General features: G+C 41.1%; 1 protein-coding gene across 2 annotated transcripts in view; it reads left to right on the top strand.

Moving 5' to 3' along the window:
- Nucleotides 1-19,981, top strand: part of ARFGAP3 (ARF GTPase activating protein 3) — a 70,555-nt gene that overhangs the window by 38,733 nt on the left and 11,841 nt on the right. For both annotated transcript variants that reach the window (XM_075899255.1, XM_075899250.1), the window contains 3 exons: nucleotides 60-205; nucleotides 16,628-16,753; nucleotides 17,738-17,860. In XM_075899255.1, coding sequence (XP_075755370.1) covers nucleotides 60-205; nucleotides 16,628-16,753; nucleotides 17,738-17,860 — 395 coding nt within the window. The remainder of the gene's footprint in view (nucleotides 1-59; nucleotides 206-16,627; nucleotides 16,754-17,737; nucleotides 17,861-19,981) is intronic.

Here is a 19,981-nt window from a genome sequence, read left to right as displayed (position 1 = left end):
CTAGTTAATCTAGGTATCTATAGGTTATAAAGCCTTTCTGTTTTCTTTTTAAATTAAAGCTTGGTGCCAAAAAAGGTGGCTTGGGAGCCCAGAAAGTGAGCAGCAAGAATTTTAATGAGATTGAAAAGCAAGCACAAGCTGTAGATAAAATGAAGGAACAGGAAGATCTTCATGATAGTAAGAGAACTGAAAGGGAAGAACCATTGTAAGTATGAATTTCTTATAAAAGATAAAACACAGTTGTTACTTAATTGGTGTTGCTCAAAATGTTAGTAGATATCTAAGTATATTTGGTGTAAATAAAGCTTCAATTGACTTTCGTATTTTACTGCAATAATAGATTGTGGTTTGAAAAGTAACTTGCTAAAAGCTCTGTTTAGAAAATAAAACAGCAGCAACAAAATCTTAATAAAGGTGAAAACCTATTTTAGTTAGAGGAAATGGTGTTTCAGTCTTTTTTCACTATTTATCTTCTGTTAAAATTAAAGAATAGTGTGAGTACCGTTACCTGTACAAATCCATGATCGAGGGTGTCGAGTACATCCCGAATCTTTATCAGAACCTACTAAAATGCTTTTACCTTTAGGTTGCCTCACATATTCCCTAGGTAATGATCATTCAGACCATAAGGAACTGTGTTTCCACCCTGTACCTTAGTTCTTTTCAGTAACTAAAGCAGTTAGTTGCAACCTCTGTAGTTTCTTCCTGCAGATTTCAGATAGCTGCATGTTTTTCTTTTATTATTTCTAGTTTTTATGGTAGTTATTAACTAAGTTAATATATTTAGCACTTGACTTTTGTACATTTGTACGGTTGCAAAATTAAATCCTTTTCCTGTAGCCAAGGGTGCACTCCTTTAAAAATCTACTGAGTTTCCCAGATTGTCTGTAGCCTACAGGTGTCATCTAAGGTTCAAATTGCCACTTGCATAGGGCTTTTCTTTGTTGCAGTGTCATTCACGGTATATCTTTTATTTCTAACCCACTTCCTATCCACACATGCATATCTCTAGGGCTATGTTTACACTCGCACTTGATTGAAAAGTGAAAGTGTGAATGGCCTTGTCAGCAGGAATGCATTGCTGCCGGCAAAGCCAACCCCCTTTTTTGGGGATGGAATTATTTTATAAACAAAGGTTATGACAAAAAGCTTTCACACATGCTGACTTGTAGCGACAGGACTGTGATTCAGCCTTGTCACGAAAAGTTGTGTAGTATAGACATATTCTGGCTTAAGTTAAATGGTGCTTTAAACTCAAGCTTGCTGGCCCCTCAGGATATGCTTATGCTACTGCTATTAACAAATCTCCCATTATGGATAGATAGAATGGAACTTTTGGAGGTTGAGTTAGCACATTAAAAATAGTGGTGTGACTGTTGTGGCTTAGACAGGTTGGGTTCTCAAGTCTGCTTTTGATTCCCTGCGTTTGAGCTCAAGAGGCTAGCCCAAGTTGCTGCTGGAGCTGTGATATTCACTATGCTATTTTTAATGTGCTAGTTCAAACACTTCTAGCATAGGTGTATACTGACTAGGAGACGTACTATTGGTTGCAATGCATTGTAAGCATACCTTCAAGGAGTATTGGTTGTGAAGCTCATGTACTGCTGATGCTTGAACTAGTAATACATTGGGGATGCAGCTACAGGCTACAAGCTTGAGAACTTATTAGATGCCAATCCAATCAATCTGTGTAGCTCAAATATTATGCCACAGTGGGGCAGTTCTTGTTAGAGCTATATTAGCTTGAGTGTAATAACTTGAGCTGTTTTAGTGAAGAGACACAATTATTTTGTTTTCTTAAATTGGGTCTTCACTTGCAAGGAGTTTAAATACAAGATTTAAGCCACCTACTATATTATATCTCAGAAACCTCTCTGTAATAACAGAGCTGCTGCCTGAAGCTTTGTCCATAACTAAGAGCCATGAATCTTCATACAGGTCTTGAAGATTTGATAATTAATTTGAAAGAGTAATTATATTTGTATTAAGTTCTGTCTTCCTCAGGGCCAGTATTACTACTTGGCAATCTCCAAGTGTGGCTCTGTGAAAACAGTACTTGAAGAAGGAAAATAGGCTACCCACCCATGAATGAAGTTCTTTGGATGATTACTTGTACAGTTCTGTACGATCCATGCTGTGTTTCTACTTCTGGGAAGTCTGGGTAATGGAATAGTTGGAGGGACAGGGTTGAGGTTTTGGAGCCAAGAGCTTGATGCATTGAGGAAGCATACATGTGATTCTAGGGGCCAAAATCCTCTAGAAAATTATTGGGGAAAAAATGTGGGTGCATGGCTCTGGATAGGCAACCTTATCTTGCAGTTATAGGCAAGTCGCCTGTTTTTTTCCTTAAAAAATGCTGACTGACACTTTGCTGTGTGCCACTAGGTGGCAGTGCATACAAAATTTAAAGGAGCATGAATATAGTTTAATTGGCAGTGGGCTCCAAATGATCTCTCTGCTGGTTTAAATTTAAAATTTTGGAAAAAACCAGTAGGATTTTATGAAATAGCTAGAAATCAAAAGTTGCGTTCAAATCACAAAAGTTTTGAGGAAAAATGTACTATTTTCTAAATGTAGTGTATAATTTTAAACTCTTTGTGTACAAGATTTCTAAGATTTTTATTTTTTCTCTTTCTGCTATTGTTGTGATGTGTTCTGTTAGAGTGGATAAGTGAACTTATTCAATGCCATGAGTATGTTGTTTATTTTAACTAGCAGCAAATATGAATGTTTGATGTTGCTAAAATATCTTTGGTAAACTGTGCTCTTCAGCTCAGTCCTTAAAATCTTGGTCATTTGGTTGTTTAAAAATTGAAGTCCAGTACAAGTTTCAAATTGAATTTGACATGATTAGTTTCAGTTGCCCTGTGACAGAGCTTGCTGTAAATGGGGGAATTAATAAGAACTAATGACTTTGCCCAAAAGATATGCCTTGGTTTGAAGACATGTGTTTTTTCTTATTTTCTTGATTTCATTAATGCTCTCACAGAAGTATAACAGTAAGTCTAATTTATTTATAATTGTAAAAGTCAAAATGCATGTTTTTAGAAGTGAAAGTTTTCTCAGCATATAAAAACATGCACGGCTTCATAATGGATAATTCTAAGGAAAAGCTCCTTTGTTGCATTTACTTCTAATGCAGATTTTTCTTACTTCTATTGCTATATACAGCCATTTCCCTAAGTAACATAACTGCTCTAATTTCCATTGACTGATTGTTATTTATACATCTTTTTCATGTCTTCCATTGTAGAACACTTTACTCAGTGAACTGTAAACTTAAAGGAGTACACAATAGCTTAGGAAACTTCCTTTTTTTTATAGACCATCTTCAGTTTAGTGATTTGGCCTATTTTTTCAGATTTGCTTTTGTTCATATTGACTTTTCTGGGATATGTATGTCTAGATACAGTTGTAAAAAGAGTTAAATTTACCATGCCAACATGAACTTAAAATTTTAAGGTAAGGTTAATCCTTTAGTTTTAGCTAATATGCTTGTGGAGAGAAAGTGACAGTAATCAAATGTTTAAGATTATACTTTCTGTCTGATAGATGCATGTAAATATCTCGTTGTTGGAACTTGTAGAAATTCTATATTCATCCAGAAAAATATACTTCATATCTTAAGATTTTATTCCATAATTTTGTTGTCCCAGTCATAATTTTAAATGTCGTTTGACATTTTTACTCTTTACTACTTGAAGAAATCTATTCATCTGTATAATATTATACGAATATAAAGGAAAGATCTTTGCTCTTTTTTGGGATGATGTAAACTACATATTCAAGGATGTGTACATTTATGCCTTTTAAAATATGTATGGTAAGGAGTACATTATTACTGTAGCTAGCCACAGGAATACAATTTCCCTGATGTACCTTAATATTTAAAGGGGCAACTGATATGTTTAATAGATACTTTTTACTGTACATTGATTTTAAGTATGCCCATGCTACAAGATTTGAAATGTTATCTTTGTGGGTGAGGCAAGATATTGAATGTATCTGCATTTTGGCATTCTTTATCAGCACTGTATTGCTTTAGGGAATATCCTAATCAAGTCATTACGGTATATTTAAATCAAGAGTAAGGAGTCAAATTAGATACCTAACATGGAGTAGCATAAACGGCTTATTAGCATTCTTTTGTATCTGATTAGCTGGTATGCATTTATATTAAAATCATTTTGAAATTGAAAACCATGTGCATATATAGGGTCTAAACCTCATACTGAAATACCTTATTAAAACTTTGCATTTTAATTTTGAGATCTTCTGTAGAAGGTTTGTATTAATGTTTATTATAAACTTCATAGTATTCAGATTTATAATAGTGAATGATTACATTCTTAACTACTGATGGAATAACCGTGTTTGCTGTCCTGCTACTACATTATTGATATAATAAAAAAATGGAATTGAGTTAGCAGAATTATATGTAGAAGTGAGAGGGCCAGAAGACAGAATCAAGCAAAGGGATCAGTATTTTGGAGATGGTTTTCAAGCATATGTTGGAGAGACTGTACTCTTTTAAAAAATCAGTACATGCCAATTACTAGGAAGTTATACAGGTTGAATCTTTCTAGTTCAGCACCCTCGGGATCTGACTGATGCCGGACCACAGCATTGCCAGCACTTCACTGCTTACTGGAAGACATTTGGGGTGAATTAGAACTAAACTGCACAGAACACTAAGAGCCAGGACTGGTGGCTGTAAACAGACTTTATGGGACCACGGGAAACTTGGCCACACACTTGATAAGTGAACATACGGTTGACTAAAATAATGCCAGGCCACGGATATTGCTGGAACAGAGAATGCCAAACTAAAGAGGCTCATCCTGTATCAAAATACATAACCGCAAAAGTGACATTGGATAGTTGAGGAGATGTATTTGATTCTGAGCTTTGAAGTGAATTTAGTTCAGCTAAAATTCCATAAAAAAATGAGTAGTCCTGTAGCACCTTAGAGACTAATTAATATAATAATCTTATAAGTGATGGGCCATTATAAGACCAGCTTCCCTTACCTTCAGCTCCCAATTGACATTCCATGTGCTTGTGTAAGTTAAGATTGAGGCACTTCCAGTCCACTCAGTTGGCCTCAAATACCTTTTTTATTGTGGAATTTTTTCCCCAAAAGTTTAATTTTAAAAGTTCAACTTGATTTACATGCATATTAAAACAAGTTTGTAAAAACGTGGTGGAAACGTACACATGCTTTTCCATTTATATAATCCCTTCCTACAGGAAATACAAAAAATAAATTAAGATAACCTTTTGTTTGAGACTTTATATGCAAAAGTTTGGACTTTTAAGACTACTACCACAAATTTTGACAAAAATATCCCCCACCCGCAGGCAGATATGAAGGCAGGAGTTGTAAAAATGCCCAGTTGCTGGACTGCCACAGAAGCAGAGAAACCTACAGTAAGCAGGAACTGAAGGGGCATAGCTTGTCTGTATAGTTCCAGAACTCTGATTTGCTTCTGTGAGCTGCAGAGGAGGGCAGCCCAGATGTCAGTAATTATGGAAGATGCTAGGCTGCAGAAAAGGGTTTTATAATAGGTACATATGTGCTACCTTAACAATACTTTTGCAGCTAGCCCTGCTGAGGGTCCTAAGTCTTCCTAAGAGATCTCTTTCTACGTCCACCCCTGCTGGGTCCCATTCTTCTGACGGGGTAGGAGGGGGGAATAGCTTCGACACTCCTCTTAGCTGAATTGGAAAGGATAGGGTGTTTTTACAAGCCCTACTTCTTTTTCCAGGACACTCAGGACTATTTTAGGACTTGAGGAGGAGAGGATTTGTGACCCTATAAGTCTGCCTTCTCTGTTCTCCAGAGGCCACTTGGGACTTACCCCCTGAGTCAGCCAGTTGGAGTGTCTCCTGTCATCTTTGAAGCCAGTTCCCCCTCTGTCTAGTCTCCTGGTCTATTTTTCCCACAACAGGGTCACATTTGCTACAAATGGTATGGAATTCCATGTGCTTGTGTAACTTACAGCCCCAGGAATTGGAGTTAGGGACATAATGCTGGTGCAGACTGGACATAACTCACTGTCTGCTGAGACCAAAAGGGCAGGCTTACTGATGGAGCACCACTTGGATGATGTTTGGTGCTTTATTTAAGCTGATCTGACATACTTGTGCAAAAAAGATTCACTAAAACTGTAGTGGAGCTTTTATACTTTTCAAGGAAGCTAAAAAAGCTAATAAATCAAAGAAAGCAAAAATGGGAAACAAAATGTTAAAGGATTTAGGATCTGAGAGTCTGACTCCTCTTTCACCTCATTCTTCACAGAGGATGGTGAATTGTCAGGGTGACTCCAATCAGGATCAGGGAAAGACTCGGCAAAAGTTTTTTCCCCTTCCTGAGAAATTCAAGACTATATTCAGTTGAATCCATTAATCAGATTCAACCTTAAACATATCTAAAGAATAAGCCACTGAGCAAATTTTTCTCTTTCAAAACCTCTTCTGAAGCTGCAGTTTCCCTATACTCCTTCAAGGAAGTAGGGATGAATGGGGTAATGAGATTAACAGAAATGACATTAAGGTCTATAGGATTCATAAACCAAAAGTTCCAGTTACTGAGATACCAAAGGTTGATGCTGACTTGGCATCCCTAGCTAGAGGTATGTTTGTCCCCTTAGAAGGGGAGTTCTATCCTAAAGATTCCCACTGATTAAAAAAAAATGAAGGCCAGGGTATATAACAGATCGCATTCTTAACTACAGATAGAATAAAAAACTACTTTAAAGACTTTGAGGCCACCCCAGCTTCTTTCAAGGAATCCCTAGCAGCTGCTTGATCTGCAAGATCATCACTCTACTGTATGGAAGGTTCTCGGAGCCCTCAAGTTCACCTTGACTTGAACTCTGTTTAAAGACAATTTTCCCTGACAACAGCATTCACTGCTGATGCCTCAATGGATGAGATGAGATTCTCAGCCAAAGCTGTGGCCTCTAATTCAGTGACCAGGTTCCATCTCTGACTCCATCACTGAAAGGATAGCTATGTGAAGCAGACACTCTGCCAAATTCATGAGAGCTCTTGGGAGAGAAGCTAGACAAGATAGTGGCAAGCAGAGCTGTAATATCTAAAGAGTATGTTCGTACCCTTAAAAGAAAGGAGACTGGCCTTCTTAAAGGGCAGTGAAGTGATAGCTAGGTCTCTGAAGGAAAGCTTTGAAGTTGACTCGGGAAGAAAGGTCTCAAGGAATCCTGTGACTTCCAAAGCTTCTTTATAGGTCTCTGCCTGGAGCTGATGATTGGAGGCAAGATTTCCATTAGCCTAGAGCAGTGGTCCCCAACCTTTTGGGGCTGCCGCGCAGCCGGGGCGCGGGGCGCAAGAATGGCTTGGGCCAGCCCGGGTCACTCAGTGGGTGCACATAAATGCCCCGTGTTGGGGACCACTGGCCTAGAGGTATGGATTGTTTCAATCATGGACCAGTAAGTCAGGGAGATTGTGATTTGGGACTATCCATAATTCACGGTCTCCACCCCATCTCTTTTTCATCTATTGTGCCATATCAAATGACCTCAGAAAGCATGGTGACAAGTATCAGAGAGGTAGCCATGTTAGTCTGAATCTGCAAGAATAACAAGAAGTCCTGTGGCACCTTATAGACTAACACATATATTGAAGCATAAGCTTTCGTGGCAAAGACCCACTTCGTCAGATGCATGTAGTGGAAATTCCAGAGGCAGGTTTTATTTATACTTGCCTCTGGAATTTCCACTACATGCATCTGATGAAGTGGGTCTTTGCCCACGAAAGCTTATGCTTCAATATATCTGTTAGTCTATAAGGTGCCACAGGACGACTTGTTGTTGTTCTTAAAGCATGGTCTAATCCAAAATGAGATTTCTGTCGTCCTGGGTATAGGAGAATAAGAGAATGTTCCCTCCTAAAGAAAGACATTCAAGATTCTTTATAACCTTGAAGCATACAAGGGGAATCTGAAGCATTCTACTGCTCAAAAGGCTCAACATGCCTCCTATATGCTTTTCAGTTTCCCCACTGAAACAATACCATCAACATTTTTTTTCAGGTATCTAAAAGGTTGTCATAAGGGGGAGGGAGAAAAATTGTTCTCCTTAGCCTCTGATGATCGGACAAGGAGCAATGGGCTTAAACTGCAGCAAAGGAGGTTTAGGTTGGGCATTAGGAAAATTTTTCTAACTGTCAGGGTGGTTAAACACTGGAATAAACTGCCTAGAGAGGTTGTGTATTCTCCATCTCTGGAGATATTTAAGAGCAGGTTAGATAGACATCTATCGGGGATGGTCTAGATGATACCTGCCATGAGGGTAGGGGACTGGGCTTGATGACCTCTTGGGGTACCTTCCAGTTCTAGTGTTCTATGAACAGTTGATGAAGAAAGCAGTATTTCGGATGGGGACCCTAACCTGTTTAGTGTCCTCTTTGTCCTGGGGATTATCTAAATTAAGTGGATTTGGCAAATGCATACCTTTGCACCCTGATCAGACTCTGAAGGTTTGCCTATGTCAGAAATCATTATCAATAATGTACTTTCTTGTCCTTTGCCCCTAGGGTCTTTAAAGAGTTTTTGATGGTAATCATAGCCAGATTCAGATCATAGGAGATTCCACCTGTATCACTTCTTGGATGACATTTTAATTAGAGCTCGATTCTCAGCAGCTGTACACCAAGCTAAATCCTGAGGAAGTGTGGCTTTATGTATCAACACTAAGAAAAGCTACTTGGTTTGGTCCACCAACGTAACTCACTTTGGTAACCAAAGATATATCCATTTCTTGAGACGTATCAGAAGAATCAAGAATGCCTTGTGTTGTTTTGGATCTGTAAGAGGGCCACTACTACACTGAGCCCTTGCCTCCTAGAATTGTGCACAGGGGTCATTCTGTGAGTGCAGTCACACATCACTTGCCTTCAAGGCTGTATCTTAAAGGTATGGGACAACTACCCAGAATGCATGAAGGATCGATGGAGGGTTCTGACACAGGTGATCAACTCCTTAAAATGGTGGTCAGCTTAATATCCTCCTATATGCTTTTCAGATCCCTCGATTCTCACAATCAATGCCAGCCTGAAGGGGGGTGGGGAAACACACCTGGGGTCCCAGATTGCGCAAGACATCTGGAACTTCAAGGACAAATCCCCAGATAAAACTTCAAGAACTAAGAGGATTCAAGCTGGTTCTGTGAAAGCTCTAGTAGTCCAGCCTAGAGGACAGTCATGTTCTTTGAATGTTGCTAATGTCAGTTCCATTTTAGGTGTGTTTATCCACCTGCACAGTCAGAGATTTTTGCCTTAGTGGCATCTGTATGGCCAGCAGTGGTGCCCCTTTCAGTGTTGCACCCATGTGTTAGTATATTAGGTACTGCCAGACCTAGGCCCCCTCAGTTCCTTCTTACTGCCTGTGACTGTTGGTCAGAACACCTCCTCTTTCACTGCAAGAACATTGGTGATTAACAGCCCATTTTTGATCTTTGTATATAGTTCTTAGATACTTAGTCATTTAGTTAAGTCTTAGTTTAATTGTTGGTGTCCCGGCTGGGACTACACCCCAGAGTGTAGCATGCCCCGTTCCCTTGGCTTCAAACCAGGTTCATTCATGCTTATTACTGACTCCCATAAAAGCTGTTAGAAGTGCCTGGGGGGACTATCATGTAAAGGACAAGTGCAGGAGAGAGACATCCTTACGGTTTATGGGGCCCAATATAATACTATTAAACTGGTGCCCCTGTGCCTGACAGTGGCCTGAAGGGTGGGCAGATGACAGTATTGTTAGAGATGTGATTTTATAATCTTCAGCAACTAATGTAATATTTTTAAAGCAAATTTTAAACTAAGGTCCTGTAGACTAACACAGAAACTAATTCAGAAACTGACTGTAAATACCTGGGGTTGGCAGATACCTGTTAAATGGCTTTATTACCACGTGAATGGTTCTTTTACAGATTCAGGCATTCTGCTTTTTCCCTTTTAGGTTAGCTAGATCCTTTTCAGAGGAAGCAGAGCCATAGAACAGGGTTAGGAAGTGGTGGGTGAATAGACATATTAAGACCAAGTGGTGCCTAAAATTTTCAGATGCCCTATGCAGCTGCATATTCTGTGTATGGTTAAGGATGACCCTGGTGCAGGATTTGCAAGAACTTTTGTCCCAAAACTTGTAAGGAGTTGGATATCCACTTGAAAGCCGTCTTCATGGAGGCTGCACTTTTTCTGGCATCAGAGATCACCCAATTGGACTCTGCTCCCAGCATCTCGTCATCGGTGCAAAGTACCCTGCAGGCACTGGAATCCACCTGGCAGTTTCTTGTCACTGGTGCCAGAAAAGAGGCTCCCCGATTCCTTTAAAGAGGGGAAGGGAACTCTGGGCACAGAATCTAGTTCCATCCACACACCCACCCTGAAGCTACAAGGGAGCACTGCTATGGTTGGTCCCCCTACTCTAACCAGGGATCAGATTCCTGAGAGGAGTAGGGGACCATGATTTCTCCTGGGACCTTTGATGCCTGAAGTTGCCCAGACAGTCAAAGACCTCATGGGCCTGCTGATACTGCAGATGCTGCACCAGGCTCTGGATGTGGCTAACACCCTGCAATCCCAGGGCAAGCCAGCCACGTGACCTCTCCACTTTCCAAAGTGGTGAAGCACCATCAGTCCTCAGATTGTCCCTTGCCCCACAACTTTTAGTCTCTGGCTAAAAGAGCCAGGTCTCCGGTCTCCTCTTCAATGAGGCATGGAACGCCAGAATCAAGGCACCAGTCTCCATACTCTTGGTACTAGTCAGTCTCTTGCCAGAGATTGATCCAGCGCTGGTCCCTATTTACCTGGGTGTTCTCCCAGAGACCACTTTGTTACCTGATGAAGCAGTGGCAAGCCCTTTCCAGACTGACAGTTCCCCCAGCAACTTTAAGGAGCCCCAGGCTCCCCTTAAGAGGGTGGCTGCCAACAAACTTGGAAAATAAGGAGTTGGAAGAGCAATCAGATGATCTCTTGTCCTTTTTTCCACTAGCCTGCCCCACGTAGTGTTGACAGTCCACCCAAGCATCCTCAAAATCATTAAGGCATTGAGGCAAATCTACTCTTCTATTCCATCTACTTCCAAAAAAGGTGGAAAAGTATTGTGTCCCCACAAAAGGGTTTGCATATGTCCTATATGCAGGGCTTGACAATTTGGGCAATCTACTTGCCATGGGCGAGTAGATTATAGCCCGGCATGGCACCGCAGCATGATCAGCGCATGCGCAGCGCGGTCTGCGCATGTGCAGCATGCTGAACTGCGCGGCTGGCGAGCAGGGCTTGCTGTGGCTTGGCGAACCCTGCACTCACCAGCTGGGTCACTGGTTGTATCTGCAGTGAGCAGTATGACAAAGAACAAAGGCACCAAAAGACTGGGCCTTTTTGGCAGATTTATTCAGTGACTAGACTGTAATTTCAAGTGTCCCATCATCGGGCCCTGTTGGGCAGATACAGTTTTAAACTGTGGGACTCCCTTGGCAAGTTCAAGGACACCGTTCCACAGGACCATGCTCAGGAGTTCACCACAATAGTGAAGGAAGACTAAGCAGTGGCAGAAAGAGCCCTACAGATGGCCTGGGATGCTATAGACTGGGTGGCAGGTGTCATGCTTTCCATGGTAGTGATGAGATATAACTCTTAACTGCACATCCTGGGTTTATCCCAAGAGATGCAATCCGTTATTCAGGACCTCCCATTTGAAGGAGTGGGGCCTTTCTCTGAGTTCACAGGTGCAAGGCTGTGTGACCTTAAAGACGCCCATGCCTCCATGTGCTTTTAGGGCCTTCACACTCCAGAGCAGGCTAGAAAGCCATTCTGGCCTCCTCCTGAACTATCAGTTTCTAGGTTCTGGGGGCCTTCCCAACAAGACAGCTATAGGAAAAAGGACAGAGACAAGGGGTTTAAGTGAGACTACTTTTTGTCTTCCTATTCACCTGCTCAACCTGGCCCTTTGAGGCACCAGGGGACTAAGAGGAGGAAAAACAGGCATCTTGAGGGTGCACTTGAGAATGGTGCCCCTGTCACATTCCGGCATCTATGATCCTATTTTTCCTGTAGCTGCCTGCATGCCTTTGGTCAGCATGGTACAAGTAATCTTGGTCCGTTGGGTACTCATAGAACCACGTGGGAACCCACCCCACCACCCTATCTTCAGGATGCCCCTTATACAGTGGCACCCTCCCAACCTTAACGTTGTCCCTTATCTCTTCAGGTCGACCCTTATCTCTTGTGTTGGCGGACTGGTAGCTCCCGGGGTGGCTCTTCAGGCTACACCCTGGCAGTTCTTGACTGTTCCTCCTTTCTATTTCCTTTCCCCATCCTTCTTTGGGGACCCTTCTCATGAGCAATTTCTTCCGAAAAGGTAGAGAATCTCTTCTGTCTGAGGGGCTGTAGAGGAGGTCCCTCAGGAAATGAGGGGGAAAGGGTGCTACTCTTGATTATTTCCTAATCCCCAAAACAAAAGAGGTCTTAACTCATTCTAGACCTGTGGCACCTCAACAAGCTTCTCAAAAAGTTGAAGTTTTGCAGGGGCTCTCTAGTCTTTGTAATCCCCTTCCGAGATCTGGGAGATTGTGTTATCCTTGACTTAAAGGATGCATATCTCCATCTTCCAAGGACACAGATGGTTCCTCTGTTTTGCACTGGGCCAGTGACATTTCCAATTCACATCTCTGACCTTTGGTATCCCATCAGCCCTGAGAGTTGACCAAACATATGGCACCAGGGGTCACTTATCTGAGGCATTGGGGTGTCCGGATTTATCTATACCTCGATGACTGGCTCATCAAAGGTTGTTCCCAACATGAGATGCAACATCTTGATATGATTTATTCTACCTGTCATGTCCTAAGTCTTTTAATAAATGAGGAAAAATCTACTTTAATTCTAGTGCAGAGCATAGAATTAATCAGGTAGTCCTCCACTCCATTTGGGTTAGAGCCTTCCTCCCTGAAGCTCAATTCCAAGCTATGAGCGACCTGATTTCTTCCATGTGATCACTCTCTCTCATCATTGCTCACACATGTTTGAGGTTGTTGGGCTATGTGGCAGCCTGTACTTACATTGTTCAGTGTGCTCAGCTCCATCTCAGGCCTCCGCAGGTGTAGCTGGCATCAGTCTGCATCCTGTCGTCCCTCACATGTTGGTTGAATCCCAGATCTGTGTTGGGGGTTCCCCTTTTAATCCCTATCAGTGATCTTGGTCGCCGATGCCTTAGACCTGAGTTGGGGAGCCTGCCTGGGTGGTCTCCGTATGCAACGACATTGGATGAGTCACAATTGCCGCCTCTGCATAAAAGTCTGATCAAAAGTCTGATCGCTCAGAATGATTCATTTGGCCTACCAGGCTTTCTTGCTTCATCTGATGGTCAGGGTGACAGAATCACTGCAATGTTCTGTGTCAACAAGCAAGGCAGCGGGTATTTGTCTGCTCTTTGCCAAGAAGCTCTCTGGCTATGGGACTTCCAGGTTCAGTTCACCATTTAAATATCCCGCGCTTCATTTCAATGGAAATGGCCGCCGCTTTTTGCCGCCGCAGCACTTTGCCGGCAAAAAGCGGCAGTCTAAACGGGGATCGGTCGAAAAGGAAAGCTTTTTCCAACCAATTCTGTAAACTTTGTTGCATGAGGCATAAGGGATCGGTTGGAAAAGGCTTTCCCCGTTGACCAATCCCCGTCTAGACAGCTGCATCGGCAAAAAGCGGTGGCCATTTCTATTGAAATGACGGTTGGGATATTTTAATCCCCGTTTTATTTGCAATAGGATGGGCCTAATCTACATCCCTCTGTCCGCAGTGGGGTGTAGTTTAAATATACCCCTAGTGTCATTAATCCACAGAATCCTCATGAAAATCAACAAGATAGGGCAAATGTTATCCTCCATAGTGTCAGCTTGGTCAGGCCAGCACTGGCTTGGCATGCTGCTGGACCTCTTTGTGATTGCCCCATTATAGCTGCTGCTGCAGACGAATGTGCTGTCCCAGAACCAAGGCAGTCTTTTGCACCTGAGCCTAGCAGCATTGCACCTGCCGGTTTGGCTGCTGCATGGCTGAAGGTGGAGGAACAGGAATACTCAGCTTGTGCCCAACAAGTCCTGTTGGGCAGCAGAAAGCCTTCTACCAGAGCAACCTATATGGCCAAATGAAAGGAGTTTGTGCTGGACTTTTGACTGACGAATTCGGCTTGAGCAAGCCTTACCATAGTAAAACCTGGGCTACCTTTTGCATCTTAGTAGGTTGGATTTTGATCAGGGCATAATGGTCAGATATCTCAAGGATCTGTAGCAACTTTACTCCCACATCCAAGACCCTGTCTTGTCTTGGAATCTGAATCTTGTGCGGTCATGGCTCATAGAACACTGCTTTGAGCTTGTGGCTTCCTGTTCCCTTTCTCATCCTCTGCTGGAAGGTTACCACCTTGGCTGTTATAGTGCCTGCTATAGAGTCCTGGCCAGGCCTCAGTCCCCGCTTCCCAGGCTGGGAGCCCAGGGGATGCCTCTAGTCTCTTGGCAGGCTTACCTTGACTGAGGCTACTGCCTGGGCGTTTATAGTTCTGGGCCTGCCCCGTGGCTTCTGGTCAGGTGGCTGGGCGGGGGTCAGCCTTAGCCCAACATGGCGGCCGGAGGGGTTCCTCCTCCTCCGGGTCAGTGGGCGGCCACTCCGGCCCACTACAGTTGTTAATGATATTATATAGCTCTTAGGGCTCGTGAATAATTCACTTGGGAGCAAGAAGCAGCAGGAGGGCATTGCCACATGGCTCCCAAACGAATCCTCCTGATTGAGCTACCGAGAGAGGAGAGTAGCCAAGATGTGGGATATATTGATAGCAGAGTGGAAATTATCTGTTTTTTTCCATTTTATTTATGATGTCTTTAGTGGTGAATGGAAAAAAACACAAGGATAGATAACTTTATTAATGTAACAGTGGTGAAGGGCACTACCCATCTACATTCTCTCACATATCAGGCATTTGCTTGGATCTAGTGTGAAGTTACAGGGCTCTCACCATGTAACCAATAACATGGTAGGCCCTTTCCTGCCTAAATACTAGGACTTAGCTCATATTTGAATTCTCCTGCCACCAACCCCCCAATCTCTCCCATGTAGGGATAGAGGAAACCAAAAGGGATCTCTGTTTGAGGAGACTCTGTTTCCCCATCTCTTTGCAACAAAAAGTCCATCAGACATATCCCAATATTCATTTATTTATTTCTTTATAGCCTACAAAATTGATAAAATAAACACTAGTTTGTTACCTCCTAATATTAAAATTTCTATTCTTATTTCTTTTAAACTAAACTGTGCCTCAGTGCTGTGATGAGGACAAAACGTTTTCTAGATTGTCAGTTTACCCTCATGGAGGAATTTTTTTTTCTTGATCCTAAAAACAGATGATCATTTGGACACACAGCATCCTGGAAACATAATTTGAGAGAGACATCTGATGGAGAGTGGATGGGGTAACAATCACAGCAAGATTCCTCCTGGTTCTCATGAGCTAATTAGCCCCTTTAATTGTTTCCAGCTGGCCAATGGAAGGCACAGAAGCCCCTACTCTTGGCATACTCCCACACACAATTAATTTGAGGTGCAAGGAGCAACAAAGCTCCAGCCTAGGGCTTCGTCTAGACTGCGGTGCTTTTCCGGGATACCAGCGGTATCCCAGAAAAGCAATGCTGCATCTAAAGAACATGTCTGCTTTTTTGGAAAAATTTTCGATAAAGCGGATGCACTCTTCTGCCATCCCTGTCAACCTCATTTTATAAGAAAGAAGGGATGTGTCGAAAGAGGACTCTTTCCAAAATTTGGTGACATGTAGGTAGGTGCACCAAATTTTGGAAAAGCCTCTTTCGACAGTAAAGTGGAAAAAATTATGCCGTTTGTGTATTGCAAATTGCATTTCTTTTTCTGACTTACCCTTGGAGTCTAGACTTAGCATAGATGTGAGCTCTCCCCCTTTGTGATTGAGCAGGGGCCACCCATCCTTCACAACCACTATGATAGGGAGAAACAATTTTTTTTATACACAGAAAAAAATTCACCTGTCTTTATTTAAGTGGGTAAAGAATACTTTGTGGTTGCACTTTTTAGATTGTGTTCAAACTGGTATATTTGGATGCTTGAAACTTTTCAAGCAAATACTCCTTAATGAGAAGTAAAGTACATAGATGTTTTTGGGGGGGAACATATGGGTTGACTCAACAGAAGAAAATTACATATTGAACTTTCACAGTACAACAGTCGAAAGGTGTGCAGTTCAAAACAGACCACAAATGCATACTTTTTCATCTTTACATGTATGCTTAAACACAGATTGAGGCACTTGTCACTAACGTTGACCCTCCTGTCCCTTGGGTTTCTCCTCTAGCTACCTTATTTATTTAAATAAGTAGTTTATTTGTAATAATTGTAAAAATTGATTGTATTAATACTGAGCACTTAAAATAAGTCAGGAGATGCAAAAGTTAAAGTTCTTACAGGAATGTTAATTTAGTCCTATTATTTTTATTATCAAATGGAGTTTTCTGTTGCTTTCCTACTAACATTACTGGATGGGGGACTAAAAGTTAAAATTAATTTACATGTATTATACACTCTCTGTGTATTTTTGTTTCAGTGTATCATCTTTACGATTGGCCTACAAGGATCTTGAAATTCAAATGAAAGAAGAAAAGTTAAATGTATCTAGTAAAAAGAAAACTGAGGTAGAAAGACTTGGCATGGGATTTGGAAGCAACAGAAGGTATGTGAAATTCTGTAAACTGTGTTAAAATGCTTTTATGTAGCTCTGTATTTTTAGGGATGTAAATACCCCTTAAAAATGTTAACCAATTAAACAGCATAATTTTAATGTAATTGGTTATTTTTTAATTTGTGTGTGTTTATTTGCAAAGCCAGTTAATGTATGTAGGAGAAGGGAAAATCTGATTTGTTACCATTTGAGTCCAGATGCCCTTTCTCAGGATAGCCTGTAGAGTGTGTGTCTGTATGTGTCTGAATGAGAGTGAGTGTGATATGGCAGGTGGGGGAGAGGGAGATTTCTTTTCCAGTCTGGCCCTCTGCTAACTGGTTAACCCTTTACTTCCCTAGTACTTTTCACCCTGTTTTTGGTGAGGGTAATCTGATTTAATATCACAAGGATCAGAAAGGAAATAAAAGATGCATAACTGATCAGAAGCCATTTTTAAATCCATTGCCAAAACTGGTATTCCCATTCTTGGAGTCAAAATACTGGACTTTGTGGCCTGTGAGCACTGCTGCTGTGGTAAATCCTATATTATATACAGTGCATCTCACATGAATCAAAAAGAGTCAGCTAACTGAAGTCTGACTTCATATTCCCAAAGGTTGTTGTATTGTGCCTCTACACCAAATTTCTGCTCTAGTTAGCTGACGATCGGGGACTAGGTGGTATGTTTATACTGAGCTCCAAGTCCTGTAAACTTATAACACAGTTCCTGCTTTAGAGCTCCATTAACAAAGCAAGTTAGCAAACTTTAAAATCAGAGGAGATGTCAGGCATGTTCTCAGTTTTGCTTGACTGTGTTAGAAAATATACAGTGCAGACTTCATAGCTTCCCTGTCTGCCCCCAAACCTTAATTATTCCTAGGTTTTGGATGGTACCTGAAACCTTCAAAAAATAAGGTTGCAATTTTCTTGAGCTCAGAGTTGTACTCGGTCTCTTTTCAATTTAATGATTTGTTTTGTTTTGTTTTGTTTGTATAGTGGCATTTCCCATTCAGTAATTTCAGACATGCAAACAATAGAACAAGAAACACCTACAACCGCAAAACCAAGAAAAAAGTACAATGATGAAGATGATTCATATTTTTCTTCCCCTAGTTCAAGGTAATGTGTTAAAAGTTTTTGCTTGTATTAAAAATAAAGACAGAGGGCAGAATTGCATACAGCGGTTCATCAGTTATTGTTTAGAGTAAACTAATTTAAATGGAAAATTTGCAAAATAGTTGATTTTAATATCTCAGTAATAAAAGCAAATCAATAGTACTTTTATTTTTGAACCTTTTTACTATTTTAATAAGTGAATAGTTTTGGGTGGGGAAGGTGGGACATGTTGGGATTTGTTTCTGCTGACTGGGGCTACATGTTTTTCATTTATTTTAACTTGGGCCTGCTGATGGATCTATTTTATATGTTGTGTTATTTCTTACTTTGTGTGTGTTTGCAAAACCAATTAATATATGTAGGGAGTAGGAAAATCTGATTTGTTGCAATTTGGATCCAGCGGGTTCTGCATCATGTTGGCTTATTACTTTTCTTCCCTTATTAGCATGTGTAAAATAACTCTCAATCCTAATGATAAGCTTCATATTAAACTGTGACACTAGAATGCTATGATTGATTGGAATAAATCTAATTGTACGTCTGTGTTGTCAAACATGGAAAACTTACAAATGTTTCAGATATATTGCTTTCCTATATTGGTAAGCTTTCTGATTTGTACACATTTTTAAATATTTTATATTCCAAAAGTAAGGTGTTGTTTTTTTTTAAAGTTGAATGAAAAAATGTTTAATGTGTAAATTATTGCTTATTTTTCATTCAAAGCACATATAATGCATGGTAGATATTGCTATCACTGGAGGAAAAAAGAGTAACTCCTAAAGGCTTTAATTGCTATGAAACAGTTGTTCATGTATGGAGATAGGAACAGATGGTGCTTTTATAAATCTTAAGTATTGGGTTGCTGCCAAAGAAACAGGAAAAAATAGGCTTTGAAAAATTGTACCTACTTACCTGCAGAATGTCAAATTAAAACACAAAGACTTTAACGTCATGACTTTGTAACGTAATCACTAGTGGCAGAAATGCAGGCATGGTACCAAATACACTGGCAACAATGCTGTAAAATAAAACATGAACCATTTGAATGCTTCTATTTGTCCCATGAAAAGAGCTCTTATTGCTCTCAAATTATTCATTAGTACCCTAGCAGTCAAATTATGAATTATGGAAGAGGTGTTTTATATTTTTGTTCAATAATTAGAAGATAATCATGATCTAGCTGTTGGGCTTTGTATTAGCAGAATTCAATTGAAATTGAATTCAAAGAGAGCATAGCTGAAGGGCCATAGAAAGCAAGGACAGAGAGAGATGGGTTTGAGAGAATGGCCACCAGCAAGACTTGGCTCTTTAGAGTTCTGATCTGTGTTTAGCAGTAATAATTCACACCAGCAGAGAATCTGCTTCCTGGTTTAGTTTTTAACAATTTCCAAAATGCCTACTAGGCATTCTCATCTCTTAACATTTTAACTTTTTTTCAAGTTGGGTGAGTGTGGATCCGACTGTAGCTGAACATAGTAGGGGTGTCTCTTGTTTGGAGAAGTCTTATGTACAGAGCAGATGTTTTGGTCTGCTAATTCTCTACACTGTAGTACAGAAGGCATCAGGAAAGTGGTAGATGAGGGGTATATAAGTCCCTGGATGATTAGAGCTTTATTCACTGTGGACTGAGAAGAGGTTACTTCAGGTTAATTAGAGCACCTGAAGCCAATTAAGGCCCTGCCAGAGACCTAATCAAATCCCCTGCTTTAGTCAGAGGGAGAGGGGGAAAACCAGTTGATTGTAATTTGGCGAAGTATTGTTGTTGACTAGAGCATCAGAGCACCTGGGGAAGGGAAACCCTGCTCAAGCAGAGCAGATGGTCCTCAGTGCCTAGGGAGTCCGAAAGAGGGGGCGGGAAGCCCATGAAGCTTCGGAGGCCGAGCAGGAACTAGCCACCAATACAAATCAGTTCCAAGTGCTTAGCCACTGTCTATAGGATTGAACTGGGACCCAGTGCAGAGGGTGGGCCAAGGGTCCCTTTATCCCTTCCCTTTCCTTCCCCACCAGGGCACTAGTGGAGCCATCAACTTCCAAGAACGGAGTAAGGGGCAAGAGTGACCTGACCCATCACATGAAGGAAAAGAGTGGGACCTACTATAATAGTGTCAACCATTTGCCAAAAAA

The sequence above is a fragment of the Pelodiscus sinensis genome, chromosome 1 (genome assembly GCF_049634645.1).
Source record: "Pelodiscus sinensis isolate JC-2024 chromosome 1, ASM4963464v1, whole genome shotgun sequence".
NCBI lineage: Eukaryota > Metazoa > Chordata > Testudines > Trionychidae > Pelodiscus > Pelodiscus sinensis.
Note: the sequence above shows the minus strand (reverse complement) of the source record. Positions and strands in the feature narration are given on the sequence as shown.